Genomic DNA, 18,801 nt, shown 5'->3' with positions numbered 1-18,801 from the left:
CACACACACACACACACACACACACACACACACACACACACACACACACACACACACGCACGCACACACGCACACACACACACACACCCCACAAGAGAGATCTCGATATGCATGTGCAATGTGAAATGCCATGACTGAAAATGCACTAAACGAAAAATATTTTTTCAAGGAGACTAGGGAAGGGGACAGTGACAGGGTGACTTGAGTGGCTGAGAGAGAGATAAGTGTCTGCAATGGCGTTGAGTGGTGTCATGTGGGTTTGGCGGTTAGCACTGCATTTATTTCATCAGACTGACAATTTTCAGACTGTGTCAAGATGTTTACAAAACCTTGAAAACCATCTTATCGAAATGCAACAATTTTCAAAGGCGAACAAAACACCTCGAGAGACCCTGAAGAAGGGACGCGGAAAACGGTTCACCCACACACAGGCATGTACACACAAACACACATCCATAAGCATCCAGAACACACAAACATGCGAGCCGACACCTCAAGGCAAATGCAGATACACAAACATTAGCGCACTGCAGCCTAAAACTGTCTCTCTGTGTTGAGTTTTCTGGGCTCCTGAATCTGGTTTGGGGGCAGAGACGGTGCCCACTCGATTCTTTTATGCAATGCAGCAGGTTTTCTGGGGGAAGGAGAGATGTATCCTGCTCATCTGATGGGCATGGTACAATCAGGTAAAAGAGAAGATGGATGTGTTTGCTGATAAAATTGGAGCAGAAACCACACAAGCCATCCAGGTCAAGAAAATGACTGTAAATTTCAGGGTCTGAATGATGGCTCACTTGAACCCAACCAATGCTTCCTGGGGAATCAAAGCATTATATATTCTGTGATTGACACCTCCAGTAAGTTCAGTTGAGTTATCTTCTCTTTTGCACTTCATTGGCAAGGCGTTCGAAAACATTTTGGAGTGCGTCCGTTTAGCTTTATTTAGGCTTGCTCATTCTTCTAAAACAATCGTTATGGTGACCAGACCACAATTTGGTCTGGCTCACAATATCCACTGTAGTTTATTCCACAGGTATTTGTTGTCATTGACATCACTTAAGTTATCAAACTATCCAAAATCGGAGTCAGAGATAAATTTGAACAAAGTCTTTGAATCGTTTAAATGACCAATCAGTTCAAAGATGTGTTTAGAGCACAACCTACTATATGCAAAGTTGTGGATATTTTGCTCTCATGTGTAATGGGTTTCAAAAGATTACGCAAATACAACTTAAAAGGATATAAACGTTTGACTTTTTATCCAGGGTGTTCCAAAAGTCTTGGGCACATTTTGACATTGAATATCTCGGAAACTATTAAGGATATAAAAAATGCATCTGGTAAATTCAGAAAGCTTGTAATCTCAATTTTTACATGGAATGTTCAAAGATGTTCAATGTGAGCACCATTGGTCACACGACACACATCAAGCCGATTCTTGCCAAACGCGTCCCAGCATTGCATTGTCAATGGTTGCAACAGCTTCTGTTATTCGTGCCTTCAGCTCATCCACGTCTCTTGGAATAGGGGGCACATAGACCAATCCTTTCACAAATCCCCACAAAAAGAAATCGCATGGTGTGTTCCCTACTGGCTCTTCCACCTCTGGAAAGTAGTTCGAACTTGTTCAATCACATCTTCTGAAGTTGAGGGGAGTCCCATTCTTTTAGCTGGGCATAAGCACCCACCCGTTATGAGTTTACCATGCCATCTCACTATGAAATGCACGTTGAACAACAGTCCATGATTACGTTTTTGCAAATTCAAGCACACAAAACGCCTTTTCTGGTTGAGTGAACGCCATTAATGGGTCTGAAAAGAAATAAAAAAATCAATAGCCTTACAAAGAATTGAATGTAATTAGCTTTAAAATGGCACAACTTTTATCTTACTACCATTCATAGTTCAGGAGATATGGGGACTTCGAATGTGCCCAAAGACTTTTGGAACACCCAGTATTATGGGGAAGTTTTTTTGTATTTTATTTTCTTCCATTTCCTCCAGACTTGTTTAAACCAGAAACTCAAAAAGCTGTCACAAAATGTCACGATTCGCAGAAATTCAAGAACAGGATGAGAAATGAAGATAATTGACATCTATCGATCTGTAAACGTTTCCAAAGGCATTTGTAAAGCTTTAGGACTTCAGCGAGACACGGTAAGAGCCATTAGCTACAAATGGAGAAAAAAGGAAATGGGGGAGCGACAAAAATAACGCAAAATCCCAACTTCAATTGAATTGTGGTTAGTATGTGTGTTATTTGGCCATAGTATGCCAACAAAAAACTGTTATGCGGGAGGTTCCACAGATCACCACCTTTATCTAAAAAAAAAAAACAAAAAACCCAGAGATGCCTATGCTGCAGCTTGGATTATTTTTTTTTTTTTTCCTTCTCACCTGTTACCGCTTGCTATCATGAAACTCAAGCTTTTCAGAGTATATTTCCTTCTGGCTGATAACATTACAGTATATTAAAAAATGAATCTTGAACAAGTTGTTTTTTTTTCTCAAAATCAATAATTGCTTCAGAAAAAGAAACATACAGTCCCATCAGAGAAGTACAGATGCACTGGGACGCATTAACAATGCAGTACTGGTAAAAAGGTGGGTGCCTATCGGTCGGGGCACTTCAACATATTTTGCTTTCCTTGCTGTGAGGCCGAAAACATGACGGTGATGGTCTGTTTGAAAACAGCGGAAGAAAAAGCAGCGAGAGAGAGCAAGAAAGCGGGAACCATTGGGAATAGAAACATAGGTACAATGTTGTAGCTCGCGAGGGCTTACAAGTTTTGTTCAGCACTCTTTAGATACCAGCCCCCACCGAAGGAGAGTCAAAGTAAGATATCAAACAACCCAGCCATGACAGGGAGAGAAGAGTAGAGATGTGGAAGGAAAACAAAATGAGAGAGGGAAATGCGCTCCTCTCCAGTGTGTTGATTTTTTTATATATATCATCTTTCCTCTCTGTGCTTCAGTCGAGCGACGACCTTGCTGGGGAGAGCAGAGCGCTTCTCTTGCTTTTAAGTCCCACTCACTCACCAGTTTCCCTTTGAGGATCAGCCAGAGGGATCAGCGGAGGGAAAGGGAGTGATAGAAAATGGTGAGAGATGGCGAGAGAGGAAACAGGCTGCAGACGCAGAAAAAAAAAAAAAGGCAAAGCGATGGTTGAGGGGTGGGGGGGGGTTGGAAAGGTAAGACGGCAGGGCAAAATTAGCACTGGAAAGACAAATCAGGTAAAAAAAAAGAAAAGCAGACAGAGTAGCAGGAGAAGGAAAGACAGAAGGAGGATGAATGGCCAGACAACAAGGGTGCAAATGTATGTCGCAAATACCGTAATTGGGAAACTAAAGAGCATTAAGCCCAATACGGATGCTGCTGCATTAAATTCATCAAGCTTCATCATTTAAAATTTACAGTAACTTGGATAAATGCTCGCTGTCTGTCAACAGCTTGCCGGGAAAAAAAAAATGGCAGACAGACACATTTTCCTCTTCAGCAGAGCCCATGTCGAGATAATGAGCATGCTACAAGACTAAAAAGGGTCAGCAAGGACATGTGGGGAAACTAACAGGGCAATACATTTGCATCAAGGCAAGTATGGTAAAAGGCGGGCTAAATGCACATTCCCATGTGAAATCTAGGAGCATCCATGATGAATAACAGCTAATGCAATCATGCACACATAACTAACTCGTACGCACATGCAATCTTTTTTTTTTTTTTTGAAACAACAGTGAAGAAGCCGCCCCAGGTCATGAATTAACACACTCCCACACAGCTGACAAAAAGGTGCACAAAAGCGCGTAACGGGTATATTCAGAAAGGGCCTTGATATGCATATGTGCAAATGTCTTTAGAGAAAGAGCCGAACACTGAGGAGGAAGAGGAGGGTGGCAAATGAGAGTTTGGCTCCAAGTGCTACTAGGGAGCTTCTGCATTTGCACTGTTGCTTTCCTCATTTATCAACCCCCTCCGCTTCAGCACCATCAGCCACCATTTTTTTTTTTTTTTTTTTTTTTTACTTCTGCGCCAGAGCTCTTCAGTTCAAACGCGGCACCACACTGCCTTTAGCCTCCTTCTGTCTCATCTCCTCATGTAGCTGGCAGAGGAGGAGAGGCTCGAGCAAAACTGCAGAAAAGTAACATCCATACAATGTATGCTGCGAGTGCTTGCAGAATGCATATTGAAAGCAGAACCCCTCACAGCCACAGCAAACTCAAAATATGGACGTAATTAAAACCGTGCGCTTTGCCGTTAGAGAGGCTATATTTAGTGGAGGCTAACCGGCCACCTATAAAGTAGATCCAATACAAAAGACAAATGAGAAGAAAGTCTTGATAAAAACAATGAAGCTAATTGTAAAGTTCTTCATAGAACGAAAACATTTTACTCTTCTGCATAACAAAGTGCTTTGACCACAAAAAATAAATCAATGTAAACTAAAATAAACAGTTAAATACAGTTAAATCTGTGGTAGTGGCAATCAAAAACTGGCCATTAGTACACTTGTAGAGGCATTGATTTTGAAATTACGTGAGCACCAATATGTGTGTTTGTCTGGGATGTCAGTCATAAAGGCCCTCTGGCTAAAAATGACTGACACACCTGGTCTGGTGGTTGCAAGTCATGAAAAGAATTCGGTTGACTTTCCGCTGCGTGCAATATGTGCATTTCATCTCAATTTTATGCTACATGTGTGGGAATGAAAGTTGAAGATGACAGTTAAATGGTCAAACATACTGATGGGCAGAAATAGAAGGGGAAAGCATCCGATAAGATGAAAAGGTAAAGATACTGGAGCAGGACAAATCACAAGCGGCAGAGAGGAGAGGAGCAAACGTTGCACGAGGAGAGGGAGAGGGGAGGCGTTTGGCAACCGAGGAGGGGCAGAGGTCTGCTAACCTGGTGCGACGGGGCGTGTGCTTGTAAATAAACATCAGGTCAAGATTATTCTAAGCACGAAAGCCCAGACCGTTGGGCCCTGAGGTCAGTGTGGGCCCATACCTGGCGCACTCTCTCTCTCTTCTCTCTCTCTCTCACACTCACACACGGGAAGGCGAGTCACTCATTAGTGCGACAAAAACATCATCGTAGAAACATACATTCACAACATTAAAAACCCACAAGCATGTATGAATTCATACACATACGGACCAAGGCACTACCATGTAAACTAACAGACGTATACATACATTCTATCAACCAAGACAAGAAAAGACAAGTCAGTCGTGGGGCAACGGGTCATCTTTGATCCGCGATCCATACGGATCACTCGCCACGGTTCGGAGCGCGCATGCGCCATGGATCGATTAGTGAACGTGTGTGTGTTCACATGAAAGCAGCGTGTTCAATCCCCACGAACTAGTCAAGCGCAGCGGTAATCACGGCGAGCGGAGGAGTAGAGGAACTTGAACTCCCCCCACCCATCATCATCATCATCATCATCATGGAACTAGCATGTCGCAAGACGAAGGCTGCTCAACAACATATTGAGGCAGACCTTTTGCTGCAGAATGTTATTAGGCTAAAAGCTGAAGCTAAACAGGTGCAGAATGTACTTGTACCATGTTATAAAATCCCATCATGAGCCCACTGCAGTGAGGCGAACGTGTCTTTATGAGGAGGAAAAGACGAACATTTCAGATGAAATTATCCCCGGTATCCTCTTTTGCTCTCGCCACAAATTGGTTGAAGCGAAGTGGGAAATGAGATACCCGATGCTGCAGACACGTCTCCTCTGTGACAGTGACAAAGGCATAAATCTGGCAAAGGTAGTGCCAGAAGCAGTGATGAGTGGAGGAGACCCATTACGAATATCCCAGTCATAACAGATAATGTGAAATTATAACATCAGGTATGCTTTGCTTGCTTTCTTTGTTTTCAACGATGTGGACATAGGTTAGTTTTTAAATCATTTTCCACCTATGGAGAAAGAGGATGTGCCTGAAATTGCACCTTGAGATATTTTTCATTGCCATTCATGTAGAAAAGAAGATGTCATGCCGTCATTGCACTTTAAGTTGTGTTCATTTTTCTGACATTTTCCAGTGAATTGTCATTTTAGTCAATGGACAAAAGCGTTTTAGAAAACAAAAGGAGGACAATTTGTTTTCTTTCTTTGAATTTGCTGATCTGAAAAATGATCCAATACATGACTCAAAAACGTGATACGATCCAAATCGTCTTTTTTTTCTCCATCCATTTCACCCCTCCTAGACAGCGTATGTAAGAAAAAGAACCAATTTTAAGTTCCCATCACACCCTCCTCAAAGCTCACGGTTCACATGAACTTTGTCTTGTGTCAAGTCTCTGTTTTCATAACAACCCAGATGTTTGGAGACATATAGTCAACTTTAAATTTACAATGCTAACTATGCATCTGTCGAAAAAACTGACTGCCAAGTCTGGAGTTGGGGATGGGACTTTTTGCCATGATCTGGTACATAGCCCTAATTTTAAACCAAACATCTACTCCTCCACAAATAATAAGCTTTATACCAAAGCAACAGTAAGTGCAGTCACCTTTGGCTGACCTCCCCTCTTCCTCAGCCTCTCAAGGTACGTACTGCCCCCCCCCCCGACCCCTAAAATACACGCACACAACCTACATGTTGCGCTGCACGTTCCTTCCTCTTTCCTTACAACTTTGTTTCATCTGTGCATCAGCAGTAGTTGCAGCAGCGCTGTGGAAAATTTAGGTTCCCTTCTGCAAACTTCAACCCTGTGGCAATATTTGTTGGGACAGCGATTGCTCCTGTGGTGTCTTCCGAAAAGATCCATTTTTATTTCGTGTCTTACTTGAATACGTGTCAACAGTGTGTTCAAGTGCCAAAGATTTCAGTTTAAACCAGGGGTGTCAAACTCATTTCACATTGTGGGCCGCATACGGACTTGGTAGATGTCAAGTGGGCCGAACCATTAACATGATACCATACTGTGCTATGAATCACCAAAATCTCATCTCTTTCCTTTGTTTTGGTCTCAAGAAGCATTGATTGGCGCTTTCATATCATTTGCTGCGTTGGGTCTATCTCGGTGACAGACTGAGACTGCTGTTTTCTTCCCCGATCAAAACAATGTTGTCTTCTACTGTGATCAAAACAGTGTGCCCCCTAGTGGATAATTCAGGAATTGCATTTTATTTAAAATATTCATTCTGTGCCTTTAATGCATTCCCCCCCGCCCCCACTTTTAAATCATCCCGCGGGCCGGATCGAACCTCCTTGGGGGCCGGTTCCGGCCCGCGGGCCGTATGTTTGACACCTCTGGTTTAAACTCTCTTAGCTGACACTGGGATTTTTTTTACTTCACCTTTTGACCATTCTTGCACTGCGATGACTGTGCTTTTGCAGTCATCTTGCAAGGATGGCCTCGCCCAAGGAGAGTTGCGACAGCGCTGAACTTTCTCAATTTGTTGAGAATCTCTCTTAAAGTGGTCTTCAGGTATTTAGAGAGTTTACATGCTTTTTCTTGCAACTGTACATGACAGAATAATTCCAGGATTCATCTTCTTTCCCTTTCGGCTTGTCCCATTTGGGGTCAACACCGCACATCATCGTTTTTTTAAATTTAAATTATGATTTTTTTTTTTTTTAGCAAAGCCTATCTAAACCATCCTTCTAACACCAACTGCCTTCATGTCTTTTATCACTACATCAACAGTATGAACTTTCTCTCAGGGCTTCCTCTAGCTGTCTTGCCTGGCAGCTCAATCCTCATCATCCTTCCAACAATATACTCACCATGTCTCCTCTGAATTTGTCCAAATCATCTTAGTCTGTTCTCTCTAAATACGTCTCATCTAACCTTGGCTGTCCCTTCTCATGAGCTGACTTCCAATCCGACTTCACTCCTAAAGAGAATCTCAACATCTTTATCCATCCGCCTCTACGAGTTCACTCGCTTCCTGTTGTCTCTTCGGTGTCACGTTCTCTAAGCCGTACATCATGACTGGCCTGTTCCTTCATCCCAGCAGAGTCTCTTGTGTCATAGATCACACCGACACTTTCTTCCACCAGTTGCATCCCGCTTGGATCTGCTTCTTTACTTCCTTACGTCACTCACCGTTGCTCTGGACTTACGCCCGGAAGTGCAATTCAATATCGCGAGCCAGAATACGAGCACATTGGCTCTGGCTGCAAATGGTGTACTTACTGTTCAATACTTGGAGAAAGGTAGAGTTTGGGGAAGACCTGAGTAGCCTCAGCATCTTCAAAGCTCACAGAGAGAAGAGCCACATCTTCTCCTGGGTCCAGTGCTGTGTCCTAGGCAAAGAAAAATAAAAGTGAACTTTTGAATAACCTGGACTTACACTGGACTTCTGTGTGGTAACCGATACATTATGCAGTTACACTTTTTTAATTTACAATTTACAACAGTTCCCAGGTGTCTTCTTCATGAAAGGTCTCTGAAATTACGAAAATACTTGAAGAATCAGGAATTACAGCACACTTAAAATCCCTGGCTAAAATGATTACCGGTAGTTTGTTTTTGGTTACAGTTCTGTCTCGTGAAAATGAAACACTGCTCAGCCCGCCCTCCTTCAGTACGGGGACCAATGACATAGGGTTTTTAATTATCATGCAGTTGGAAGGGTTTGATAAGAAAAAAAAAAAGAGTGTTCAAAAAGATTTTCACTCACAGAGACAGCACTTCATCATCAAGCCATCAAATTACGCTTGCCATTTCTGGAATGGATCATGCATGTGATGCAGGCAGAGGAGATTTTGGCAAACTCAAATACTGCCACCAATTGTTAGTGTGCGAAAAAAAAAGTAATACGTGAAAGGTTCTGATGTCTTTGACATCAAGTAATTGCAATTACATGTTGTCCGGTTGAACCAAATGGGTGAGACCAACTTTTGTATGGCCTCATAATATTCAAAAAGACGTGGCTGATGTGCTATAAAGAAGAAAAATAAAAAGCTTCTTTCTCGACTCAGTGAGGAAAAAAAAAATCCAACAAATATAGACAATAATGTAATTGAACAACAATTGTTCAAGTCCTAAAATATCACTGACTGCAAGAGGGAGAAGAGGAAAGACACCAGAAGAAACATCTGTTTTGCTTCACGCTACATTAGTTTCAACATCTGCAACATGAGGCTGAGCTGATGACTCGGAGCACCAATCAAGTCATGTGTGAGATGCTTACAGAGGCCACCCGGAGCTGCGTGCAAAAGTCTTCATCTGCCTCTCAGAGGTTCGACTTTCTCATTGAGTGATATATTTCCTAGAGCATGGCCACTTCTCAGGCGCTGTCATTAGTGCAATTTCACATCAAATATTATGGGCTTTCTCCCTCCCTTGACAAAGGCTCTGCAGTGATAATCAAATGTCTTACAGATGGTTTGAACTCATCCATTTGTTATAATTGCTGCTGTTCGCCATGGTGAGGGGAAATCTAACCACCATACATGATGGATGGAGGCACAGTTCAACCAGTTTGTCGCAAAGGGGCTTCCAATGTGATCAGGCCCGTGAGCTAATTGGTCAGATTTTGGTCTGCTGATCACAAAAAAAAAAAACTAACTCATCTTGAACTTGAGGAAAAATATACTTGACGATTGATTGGCGGAAGAAAAAAAACATTTAGGAAAAAAGTATTATGTGAAGTCAATTAGGAAGAAGGCGGACTGAAAATATAATCTTAAGGGTTCCTGAAAAAAGGTCATCATAACAGACAGCCTTCAGGACCACGATCATTTTTAATGAAAACACTTGAAAAAAATGTTTTCAGAAAGTATTATTTACCATTGGAATTATATAAGAGTCCCCACCAAAGTTGTGTTGTGTTTTTTTTTTTTCCCTCCAGCACAGACTTCCACCAAGGCAGATACATCAGGTTTGTTTGTCCATCCGTTCGTTTACCATGTCAAAATGCCTGCTGTAAATATGGCATTTAAAGTTGTAGTGGTCAAAGCAAGCAAAAAAGTAGCGGCCAAAGTTGTTTTTCTTTTTTTTTTGCTGTAAAATATCAGCTGTCCTTTTATTCGATGAAATAAGTCCGCCTTGTCGCAGGAAATACATTTGGGGCAAAAAAAAACAAAACAAAACAAAAAACAACAACAAAAAAAAAACATAGGGAGTAGAAAAGCGGCAGTGAAAGATGGCAGGGTATGTGGCATCCAAAAGTGTCGCCTGATGAAATCAGCTCACATCAATATAGTCTGCATCAGTAAACAAGGGCTGCTCTGTGTCTCACAGCAGCGCCGGCGGCTTCTGCCGCTGACGATATGGGACAGATAGGAACAGGCATGAAGATATGGGGCTGCTGTGGTCTGTGTGGTTTGGGAGAAGATTATTTTGCTCCAGTTTGTAGCTGTCAAGTCTTGTTCTTGTCTTTTAAGGTGATTTAAGAGAGGCTTATTTTTCTACTGGGACAGGGAACACAGATGGATGAGAACTAACAGGAAGGTGAGAGGGCCAAAGAAAGAACATGGGCCAGCCTTCTTGGGACTATCACACAATCCGGTCAGAACAAGGAAGCTGCTGGGGGGAGAACCTTTTCATGGAATGATTCAGACTGATCTCGTTCCAAAAGACAGCAAAGAGCTGCCACAAGTTATATCGCATGAGTGCTGTACACAAGCAAAAAAATACCCTTGAACATTAACCTCTTTCTATTCCTTTCTAATGTATCGTGTATGGAAGCAAAACTTGCCCAAATACAATTAAAAAGAATCACACCGTTTTTGTCACATTTTCTCCCTTCAGTGCACACGCCTGCTGCACATCCTGGCGTGTGCGCCTTGGCCACCTGGCAGCAGTGTCGGACAAACACAGGGATATATATTGCTATACTGGAGAATCAGTTCCTCTCACTTTTCAGTATGACAGTGATGTTCATCATTCTTCACAGAAGATAAAAAATGTGCATGTGAGTATTGTTATATTGGCTGCATGTATTGCTGCACCATTTGTGTTCAGCATTTCATTGCTTAAAGGCTGACAATACTTGCCACATAGATGCTAGTTGTTAGCCAACGTGGCACGGGCGTTTCTCATCGTATGCTAGTGGAGACTACATGGTTGTTTTAAATATGTAATTGTGTAATTCTTTGTATTTTTGGTTGAGTGCTTTCTGTGGAAAAAAAAAAAATAGATGCCGCTAGTCACCTTATCTTGGTTTTAAAATTCTCCAAATAATGCCATGAGAAATCATGTATTTTTCTCCATTCACTTATGGACCACATATTTTACATTAAAAAAAAAACAAAAAAACATTTAAGCGGGTAAAAGACAACCCTGCAATTGTCTGGCAACCTGTTGAGGATGTACCCCACCTTCTGCCCAAAGACGGCTGGGATAGGCTCCAGCACGCTCGTGGCCCTCGTGAGGGTAAGCGGATCAGATAATGGATGGCCGGATGGGTAAAAGATATAAATGCAATCAGACAATAATTCAGTGGACAAATACCATTCAAAATGTCTGGTCGTACAACCAGTTTTCAAGGATTGTGCACTATTATTATGTACATTGTTATGTACAGTAGTTTAAGGTAAAATATTTACATCCATGCTCCTCTTGCAGTGCCGTAAATTAATATATGCAGGTAATGCACCAACCATAATGCAACGCTGCAGCATTGAGGCAGTTACATTAAACTTCATTTCATGTGAGTGTAGCACTTAAAATCACTCATCAAACAAAAACCTAAACTGATACTCTTTTGTAGTGTGCGCTCACTGCACAGACTCCATTTACGGAACTCACAAGTATGTAGCTCACAAGTGACGAGCAACTCTTTGGCATATCATCGCTGTTTATATAGTTGAGGATAAAAAGGAAACTAATGTAAGATACAAGTATTTTTCATCAAATTGAATGTTTCATTTGTAAAAGTCAGCAGACTAAAAGGGCTGACTCTAAAGCTGAGAAACTTTTAAATAACAATGCCATTGACTTTTGGAGGGAAGTGAGAGTTCTTAATTACTGTAGAATAACGTTCTGTTGATGGAACACCTGGATCAAATACCGTAATATAGTTGTGGCAACAGCATTATAGCACCCTGTTTATCTGTTTTCTGATGGTCCGATCCGATCCACTGGAACAGTATAGAGTCCGATTCAGGACAAAATAGTTGCGTCGGTATTGGATTTTTTTTTTTTTATTCATATCATACATACTCAAATTCAATTTGCATGACATGCACAAATGAGCTGTCGCCATAATTGCATGTTTTTTCATCTCGTGAGCAGTTGTATAGTGAACATGGTGTTTGTCGATCTTAGGATCAAGCAAATTACAAACACATATTATTAACATCTTTTGGAGGGACAAAAAGAATTGTCTAGGTCTAGTATTGAAATTGGCTGATCCTCGAGGCTGCAGTATTGGTATCGGTATCAGGTATCAAAAAGTGGTATTGAGGCATCAGTTGTTCTGTACAAAATGAATCATGTTAAGTTCAATAATGTTAACAATAATGATTCTGTCAATCATGTCAGATCAAGTGCATGAGGCCAAGACATTAACCACAAGAAAGCAAGACAACATAAAACAAAACGGATCAAGACATTTTCTGCTATAACCATCAAAACCGAAACAAATAAAGGCTTGAAATAAACATTCTCAGGGTGTCATAACAACACATATTTCGATTTTTTTAACACACAATTTGACAAAATATGTAAAACCAACATGCCACTCATTCCCGTTTCCATTTGTTAGTATTTTGCAAATATTGAGAGGAGAGGAGAGTGCGCCAAGAGACGACGTCAGATGAGTGCGTCTCTAGGCCACAAGACACTCGGCTGACTGTCAACAAAAGTGATCATGGACAGACTGCTGATCAAGCTTTCGTGGTTTGGAACAACTGTGGTCACAATTTTGTCAGCATTCACCGCATAGCGAGCCGTCATGAAAAGGAGACAACAAAGAAGATTGTTTATGTGTGTAATTACCCCATGTGTTACAATTTCTACAATTTTTGTAGATTTTTGCGTATTGTCATCTTTAAATCAAAGACAAAGCATAAAAATTGTGTGATATGAAATATTCCAATTCATGTTTTACTTATATAGATTTATATTTATGTTTTGGTCATAGCACAATACCACTTTTATTGTCCATAGAGGGCAAAAATACAAAGAAAAAAATAAGAACTACATGTGTATGTATAGCACTGATGCCACTGAACATGTCGAGTGGTTGAAAGTAAAATAAATATTCAGGAATAATACTTTTACAATTTTTGTAAAATTGTATGTTGCGTTATATAAACTTATTTACATCGACTGCAGCATATGGGTTAAGAATACTGTCGTAGACGCTCGTGTTGCTCTCCGTCTGTGAAGGAACGTAGGGGCGTTCCCGCGGTTATGTTCGCTTCTTTTATTAATTCCAGAAATATTTCAATTTATTTGTGTCCTCGGTCATACCATACTTTGTCATCGACTGCTATTTTCTCAAGACAATACCTATGTGTGACGTAATATCGGGTCAAAACGTGAGACGTGGTAGCCAGTCCTGTCATTGTTTATTCACAAAACCCGTTTCCATCGCCAAAACTTGCATTTTCTTTTGGGAGAATGTTAGGCCTTTTCTTTCCCGAATTTCTAGCATTTATTTTTGCAATTCTTGAAAATTCGAATAAAAATAGGTGAATGGAAATGCACCTATAGATATATATCAAAACAACCCCCCACCGCGCAAAAAATGCGTAATAGGTGTCCTTTAAGTCCTATTAACCAACTACACAGAAGGACAGCAGCTGCTCGCTAATGTAAAATGTTAGCAAACAAACCAACAAAAAAAAGGTTCAACTCCACAGGCACAAGCTTAATGAAGGCAAACTTTTCTTTGGAAAGTAATGAGCAGTGAGCACCCGGTCAGCGGATTGCGAGGAAAAAAATAAGGCGTCCTTCAGGGGAGATGGTCGGACGTTAAAGAAGTATTTACTACCTGCCCTAAGAGAATGTGACTCAACTACTCAAGGGCTAGATTTAAGAAAGTGGTGGGTGAATAATGCGCCGCACTCTGCGGACATCAAGGTTAGAGGGTGCCTCCCGGTCAACCCCTTCACGGCCGCCACCCCACGTCTTCCATCCCCCGTTACTCTTTCGGACACATGGCTGCACATACACAAAAGCAGAGTTCTCTTTCCTCTGCGTCTGTCCTTGTGTCTCCTGATGCCCTGGCCTCTGGCATCTCCTCTGTGTCTCAAGTGACAGGCTGGAGATGTGACAGCTGTCCTTATGCCAGACCAAGCCTGGCCAAAGTCAAAACACACAAAAACACATTCATCCGCACAGGCAACACAGGCGCTCGACTGCAGGCCTGGAACGGAGGAGGTAAAGGGACTGTCCGCCTTCTTCGCCTAACTTTAAATGTCATGCCTGATGTAATGGGCTGGCTTGACTGACAGCACAATTGTGCAAGGACATCTCCAGCTCCTAGGCCAGCTCTGAGTACACGCAGTAAAGTATATGAATGACATTCTTTATCATGAGAAATTGACAATGTGAAAATTCCAACATGAAATCATTAAAAGAAGGAGTAAACTGTTTCTGGATATCAAACGTGATGTCTACAAAAATTATGAAAGTGAAGCTGTGTATATTCACAACTGCGCGAGATTCGATCAAAACAGAATATCATTTCTGCGTATGTAACATTCCCACTTTTTCAGGAGCAAGTAACCACATAATTTTTCAAATAACGTAAAACAAATGACTGTTACGAGGCAAATTTAGAACCAGAAGCATGAATGTATCATGTCACAGTTCTTTAAAAGTGAAAATTGCAAGTGAATTTCAATGTTTAGTCTGACTCGTCTGGAATGTCTGTCCCTAAATGAGGACATGCTGTTTCGTGTCCGGGTAAATAATGGTTTCTCATTATTTGGAAGTAATGCGGACTGAGTGCACATCTGCTGTTCATGTTCCTACTCTAAACATGCAACAACAGGAAGCAAGGTAAAACCAAACTTCAAATCAACAAATCAAAGGATGTCATGATTCTCAATCAAAGGTAGAATTAATTCATATTCCATCAATACATCTGCTTCCACTTTAACCTGTTTAGGATCAGAGGCAAGCGGAAGACTTTGGACAAGAAGCACGGTACACATTGGACTGACTGTAAGTCCCAATCATTCGGCACACACAACCATTCAAGTGAACTGAAAACACATGGGTGCTGAATATGGATGATTACGAGATAAGACTTTCAAGTGAGCAAAAGAACCGAAAGAGACAAGCCTACAATAGAAAAAACATAACTTGACAAATTTTTCGTCCTGTATGTCGTACTATCCATTTTCCGATCCGCGTTATCCTCACAAGGGCCGCGGGGGGTGCTGGAGCCTATCCCAGCAGTCTTTGGGCAGTAGGCAGGGGACACCCTGAACCGGCTGCCAGCCAATCGCAGGGCACACAGAGACGAAAAACCAGCCACGGCCACACTCACACCTCGGGACAATTTAGAGTGTTCAATCAGCCTGCCATGCATGTTTTTGGAATGTGGGAGGAAACCGGAGTACCCGGAGAAAACCCACGCAGGCCTGGGGGGAACATGCAAACTCCACACAGGGAGGCCGGAGCTGGAATTGAAACCGGTATCTCTGCACTGTGAGGTCGGCGCGCCAACCACTGGGCCACCGGGCCGCTACGTCATACGAATGATAATTTTTTTTAAAAAGTGAAAGAAGAAAAAAAAACACATTTTGGTCATACTGGAGAAAAGTCACATTTTTGGGGTGAAATTTGATTTACAAAAACTGAGACAAAAAAACTTGCCCTCCAAAATCCCTCTTTCCTAATTGTGGGTTGCGTTCGGAAATACCCTTCATGCACTGCTTCACTCCGACAGTTCGGAAACTCATGTGTTGTTCAAATGTGCCATTCATTTATTGAGAGTGCACAACAAAAGAAGTGTCAAAGAGTCCAAGGAAAGCCAACAGTTCAGGCACGAGCTGCTGATTGCTTTACAAAATCGGCTGCATTTGTGCAATCTGTGGAAGGGGAGCGTGCGAACAAATACTCTCATCGAGGCGATATGGCGTCAGATTGATTTCTGAATGCGCGAAACTTCTGTTCCTAAAGACAATTTTTTTTCTTTTTAGTTGAAAATATCTTACCTTAGCTGGAAACCCGCATCACATCATGGCTAAAGGTAGAATTGTGGTACACACACACACACACACACACACGCACACACACACACACACACACACACACACACGCACATGTGCTCTAGACCACAGGTGTCAAATTCAAGGCCTGGGGGCTAGATCTGGCCCGCCACATCATTTTATGTGGCCTGCGAAAGCAGATCAATTATGTCAACATCCATGATCTTTTCTAAAATTTCTTTAGAAACATTTTTAAATTCTCATATGTAATAAGAGAGATATTCAAAGTATTTTCTTGTTACCAAACCCCTCATTACAAGAACTTAAACAATAGTTGAATGAATCATTATTATTGACTTCTTTATATGGTTTCACAGTCCTAACGGCCCTCCTAGTGAAACAGTAACTAAAATGTGGCCCGCGACAAAAATGAGTTTGACACCCCTGCTCTAGACTTTTCTTCCTGAAGGCCTCAGCAGATTGTTAGAACTTCACTCCTGCCCTTTTGGATGTTACATTGTCACTAAAAGGTTTCTGGGCCTTCACTGGAGGGGGAAGGAAAAAAAAAGGTGTAAAGCCAATCCCTTCATTGATTCATTTGGCGATTAAAGAAATGTGTTGACTGCAATTAATCTAATTGAAATGGATGGTGGAAAAACATCATGGATGTTCTATTTTTTTTTTAGCAGTGGTTTGCGGACATAGTCACGTCTCAGCTTCTGCGAGCACACTGACACCACATTTGCTTCTGTGTTCCACAATGGAGACAGAATGTTACAGCATGTTAAATAATACTTGTCGGACCTAGCCTACGTTTGTGTCGGCCCTTTGGCGGTTTGACATAGATACATAGACTTTTGCTATCATCAAGGTCAAGGTGGGAGCTGCCAAAACAGCCCATTCCTTGACATGAAATGTTTTAGATTGAGAAAGAAAGTTGCGCACACGACTGCTAATGATGTGGTGGTGCTGCCACTGGCGGGGCGGGGAGGAGTAGGGCGGGGGTGCACTCCAGGGGCCATGACAATCCTGCACCCTCGACCTCAAAGTACAAAACATGCCTGGGCAAGCACAAATCATCACAACCCAAATGGCACGCATATGCAAGAGGACCTAACGTCCTTATCTGAAGTATTTATCCGCCTTTTCCTCTGCCTGTCTCCCTTTCTCCCGAGCGCTCATTCTGAACAAACCCTCATCTCATAGTTTGACTTTACACTGTGGTGTGACAAGTTTGGTGGATGATTAACCATGCTGGCTCATAGCTGTAGTCAATGCCAAGGATTAAATCTGTCATGAAAACAATGTGCAGTGGATTAGAGAACGCACATGCACCACCTCAACGCCATGGTGTGGACCTCAACACACCTTAACACTCAAGTCCTAAGTTCTGTTTGAGGAGTGTGCTGACAAACCAAAAAAAAAAAAAAAAAGTGTATGTTGTGGTTTTTCGTTTGATGGCATGTGTAATTACAAAGGGTGTGGCACAAGAGCATAAAAAAAGTTAAAGTAGACTGAAGAACTGCCCAGTAATCAGTCAGTGACAAAAACAGGTTTGTTGTTAAAAATGTGGTCGTAACTACTACATCACAGTGGAATAAAAAGGTTCCCCCCCCCCCCAAAAAAAGCTTTTTGGGGGGATGGGTGGGGGGGGGGGGGGATAGCAAACCAATTCATTTTGCGGTGAAATGGTCAAGGGGAAAAAATACATTCAAGTGTTTTAATTTTCAAGTTGGCCATCAATTGTTTTAGTAGGTAGGGGTAACCTATAATAGAGAAGCTCTAATGTACTTTTTTTTCCCAACACATACAATGACATGATATTTTTACGATGTTTGGAAAAACAAAAATTCCTTTCAACTGAACCTGTTGCATAATTTTATGATGCTATCCATGGGATATAATTCTTGGCTGTACATCTAGAAATTTAAACCACAAGTGCCGTGTCTTATCTTGCCGAAAAAAAAAATGCAGACGATTATGTTCCGTTTATAGCAGTAAATTCAACTGTTTGTCAAATACACCATTGATGGAGATGAGAACCCAGCCAAAATCCAACTTCTTTGGAACAAGTACAATATGACTAATGGATGTGTCTTTGATATATGTGCAAGCAGATCATATTTCACTGAAACAAGTCATAAGAGTGACTGTGGCCAAGTGCCACTAATAATTGTGTCACTGTTAACATGTCGTGGCCTTTGTTGTCTGTGCATTTTGCAAAGAGTGGAATGCTGGAGCTACTGGCCACAAAGGGTGAGTCAAGTATGATCACTTGCATGTGGAACATGACATGAATTATGTGATTCAGGGTGTGAATGATTGGCTGCCGCATGTTCATTCTCATTACAGTTGCTATAAGTTGCATCTGATCACTAGTGTTGGCATCTTTTTATCCCAACTCTATCGATGTTTTATGAGCAATTGTGCCTTGATGTCACATTGAACAGATCTCGAAAAAAGCCAATGCAGCTCACGACAGACATGAAGCTGAAAACATGAGATTTCAAATGAAGACAGTGGTGCAATGGTTTGGTTATAGTGGTATTTCTCGAGGCAATAATTGTAATTACATTAATCATGCTTCGCTGACAGTGTTGCGGGGCATTTTTGTCCCACTGCACTGTTCATGAGAGGGTTTTTTTTTTTTTTTTTTGACCAATGGAACCTCTTGCCCCCTATTTGGGGGAAATGGCACTTAGTGGTGATGGCGGTGGTAATGGTC

General features: G+C 41.7%; 1 protein-coding gene across 4 annotated transcripts in view; it reads right to left on the bottom strand.

Moving 5' to 3' along the window:
- babam2 (BRISC and BRCA1 A complex member 2) overlaps positions 1-18,801 on the bottom strand; it is a 91,059-nt gene that overhangs the window by 26,048 nt on the left and 46,210 nt on the right. For all 4 annotated transcript variants that reach the window (XM_019884103.1, XM_019884091.1, XM_019884099.1 and 1 more), the window contains one exon: positions 8,155-8,264. In XM_019884103.1, the coding sequence (XP_019739662.1) occupies positions 8,155-8,264 (110 nt within the window). The remainder of the gene's footprint in view (positions 1-8,154; positions 8,265-18,801) is intronic.

The sequence above is a fragment of the Hippocampus comes genome, unplaced genomic scaffold, assembly GCF_001891065.2.
Source record: "Hippocampus comes isolate QL1 unplaced genomic scaffold, H_comes_QL1_v1.1 scaffold331, whole genome shotgun sequence".
In the NCBI taxonomy this organism is placed as follows: Eukaryota; Metazoa; Chordata; class Actinopteri; order Syngnathiformes; family Syngnathidae; genus Hippocampus; species Hippocampus comes.
The sequence above is the reverse complement of the archived record's forward strand: the minus strand, read 5'-3'. Positions and strand labels throughout refer to the sequence as shown.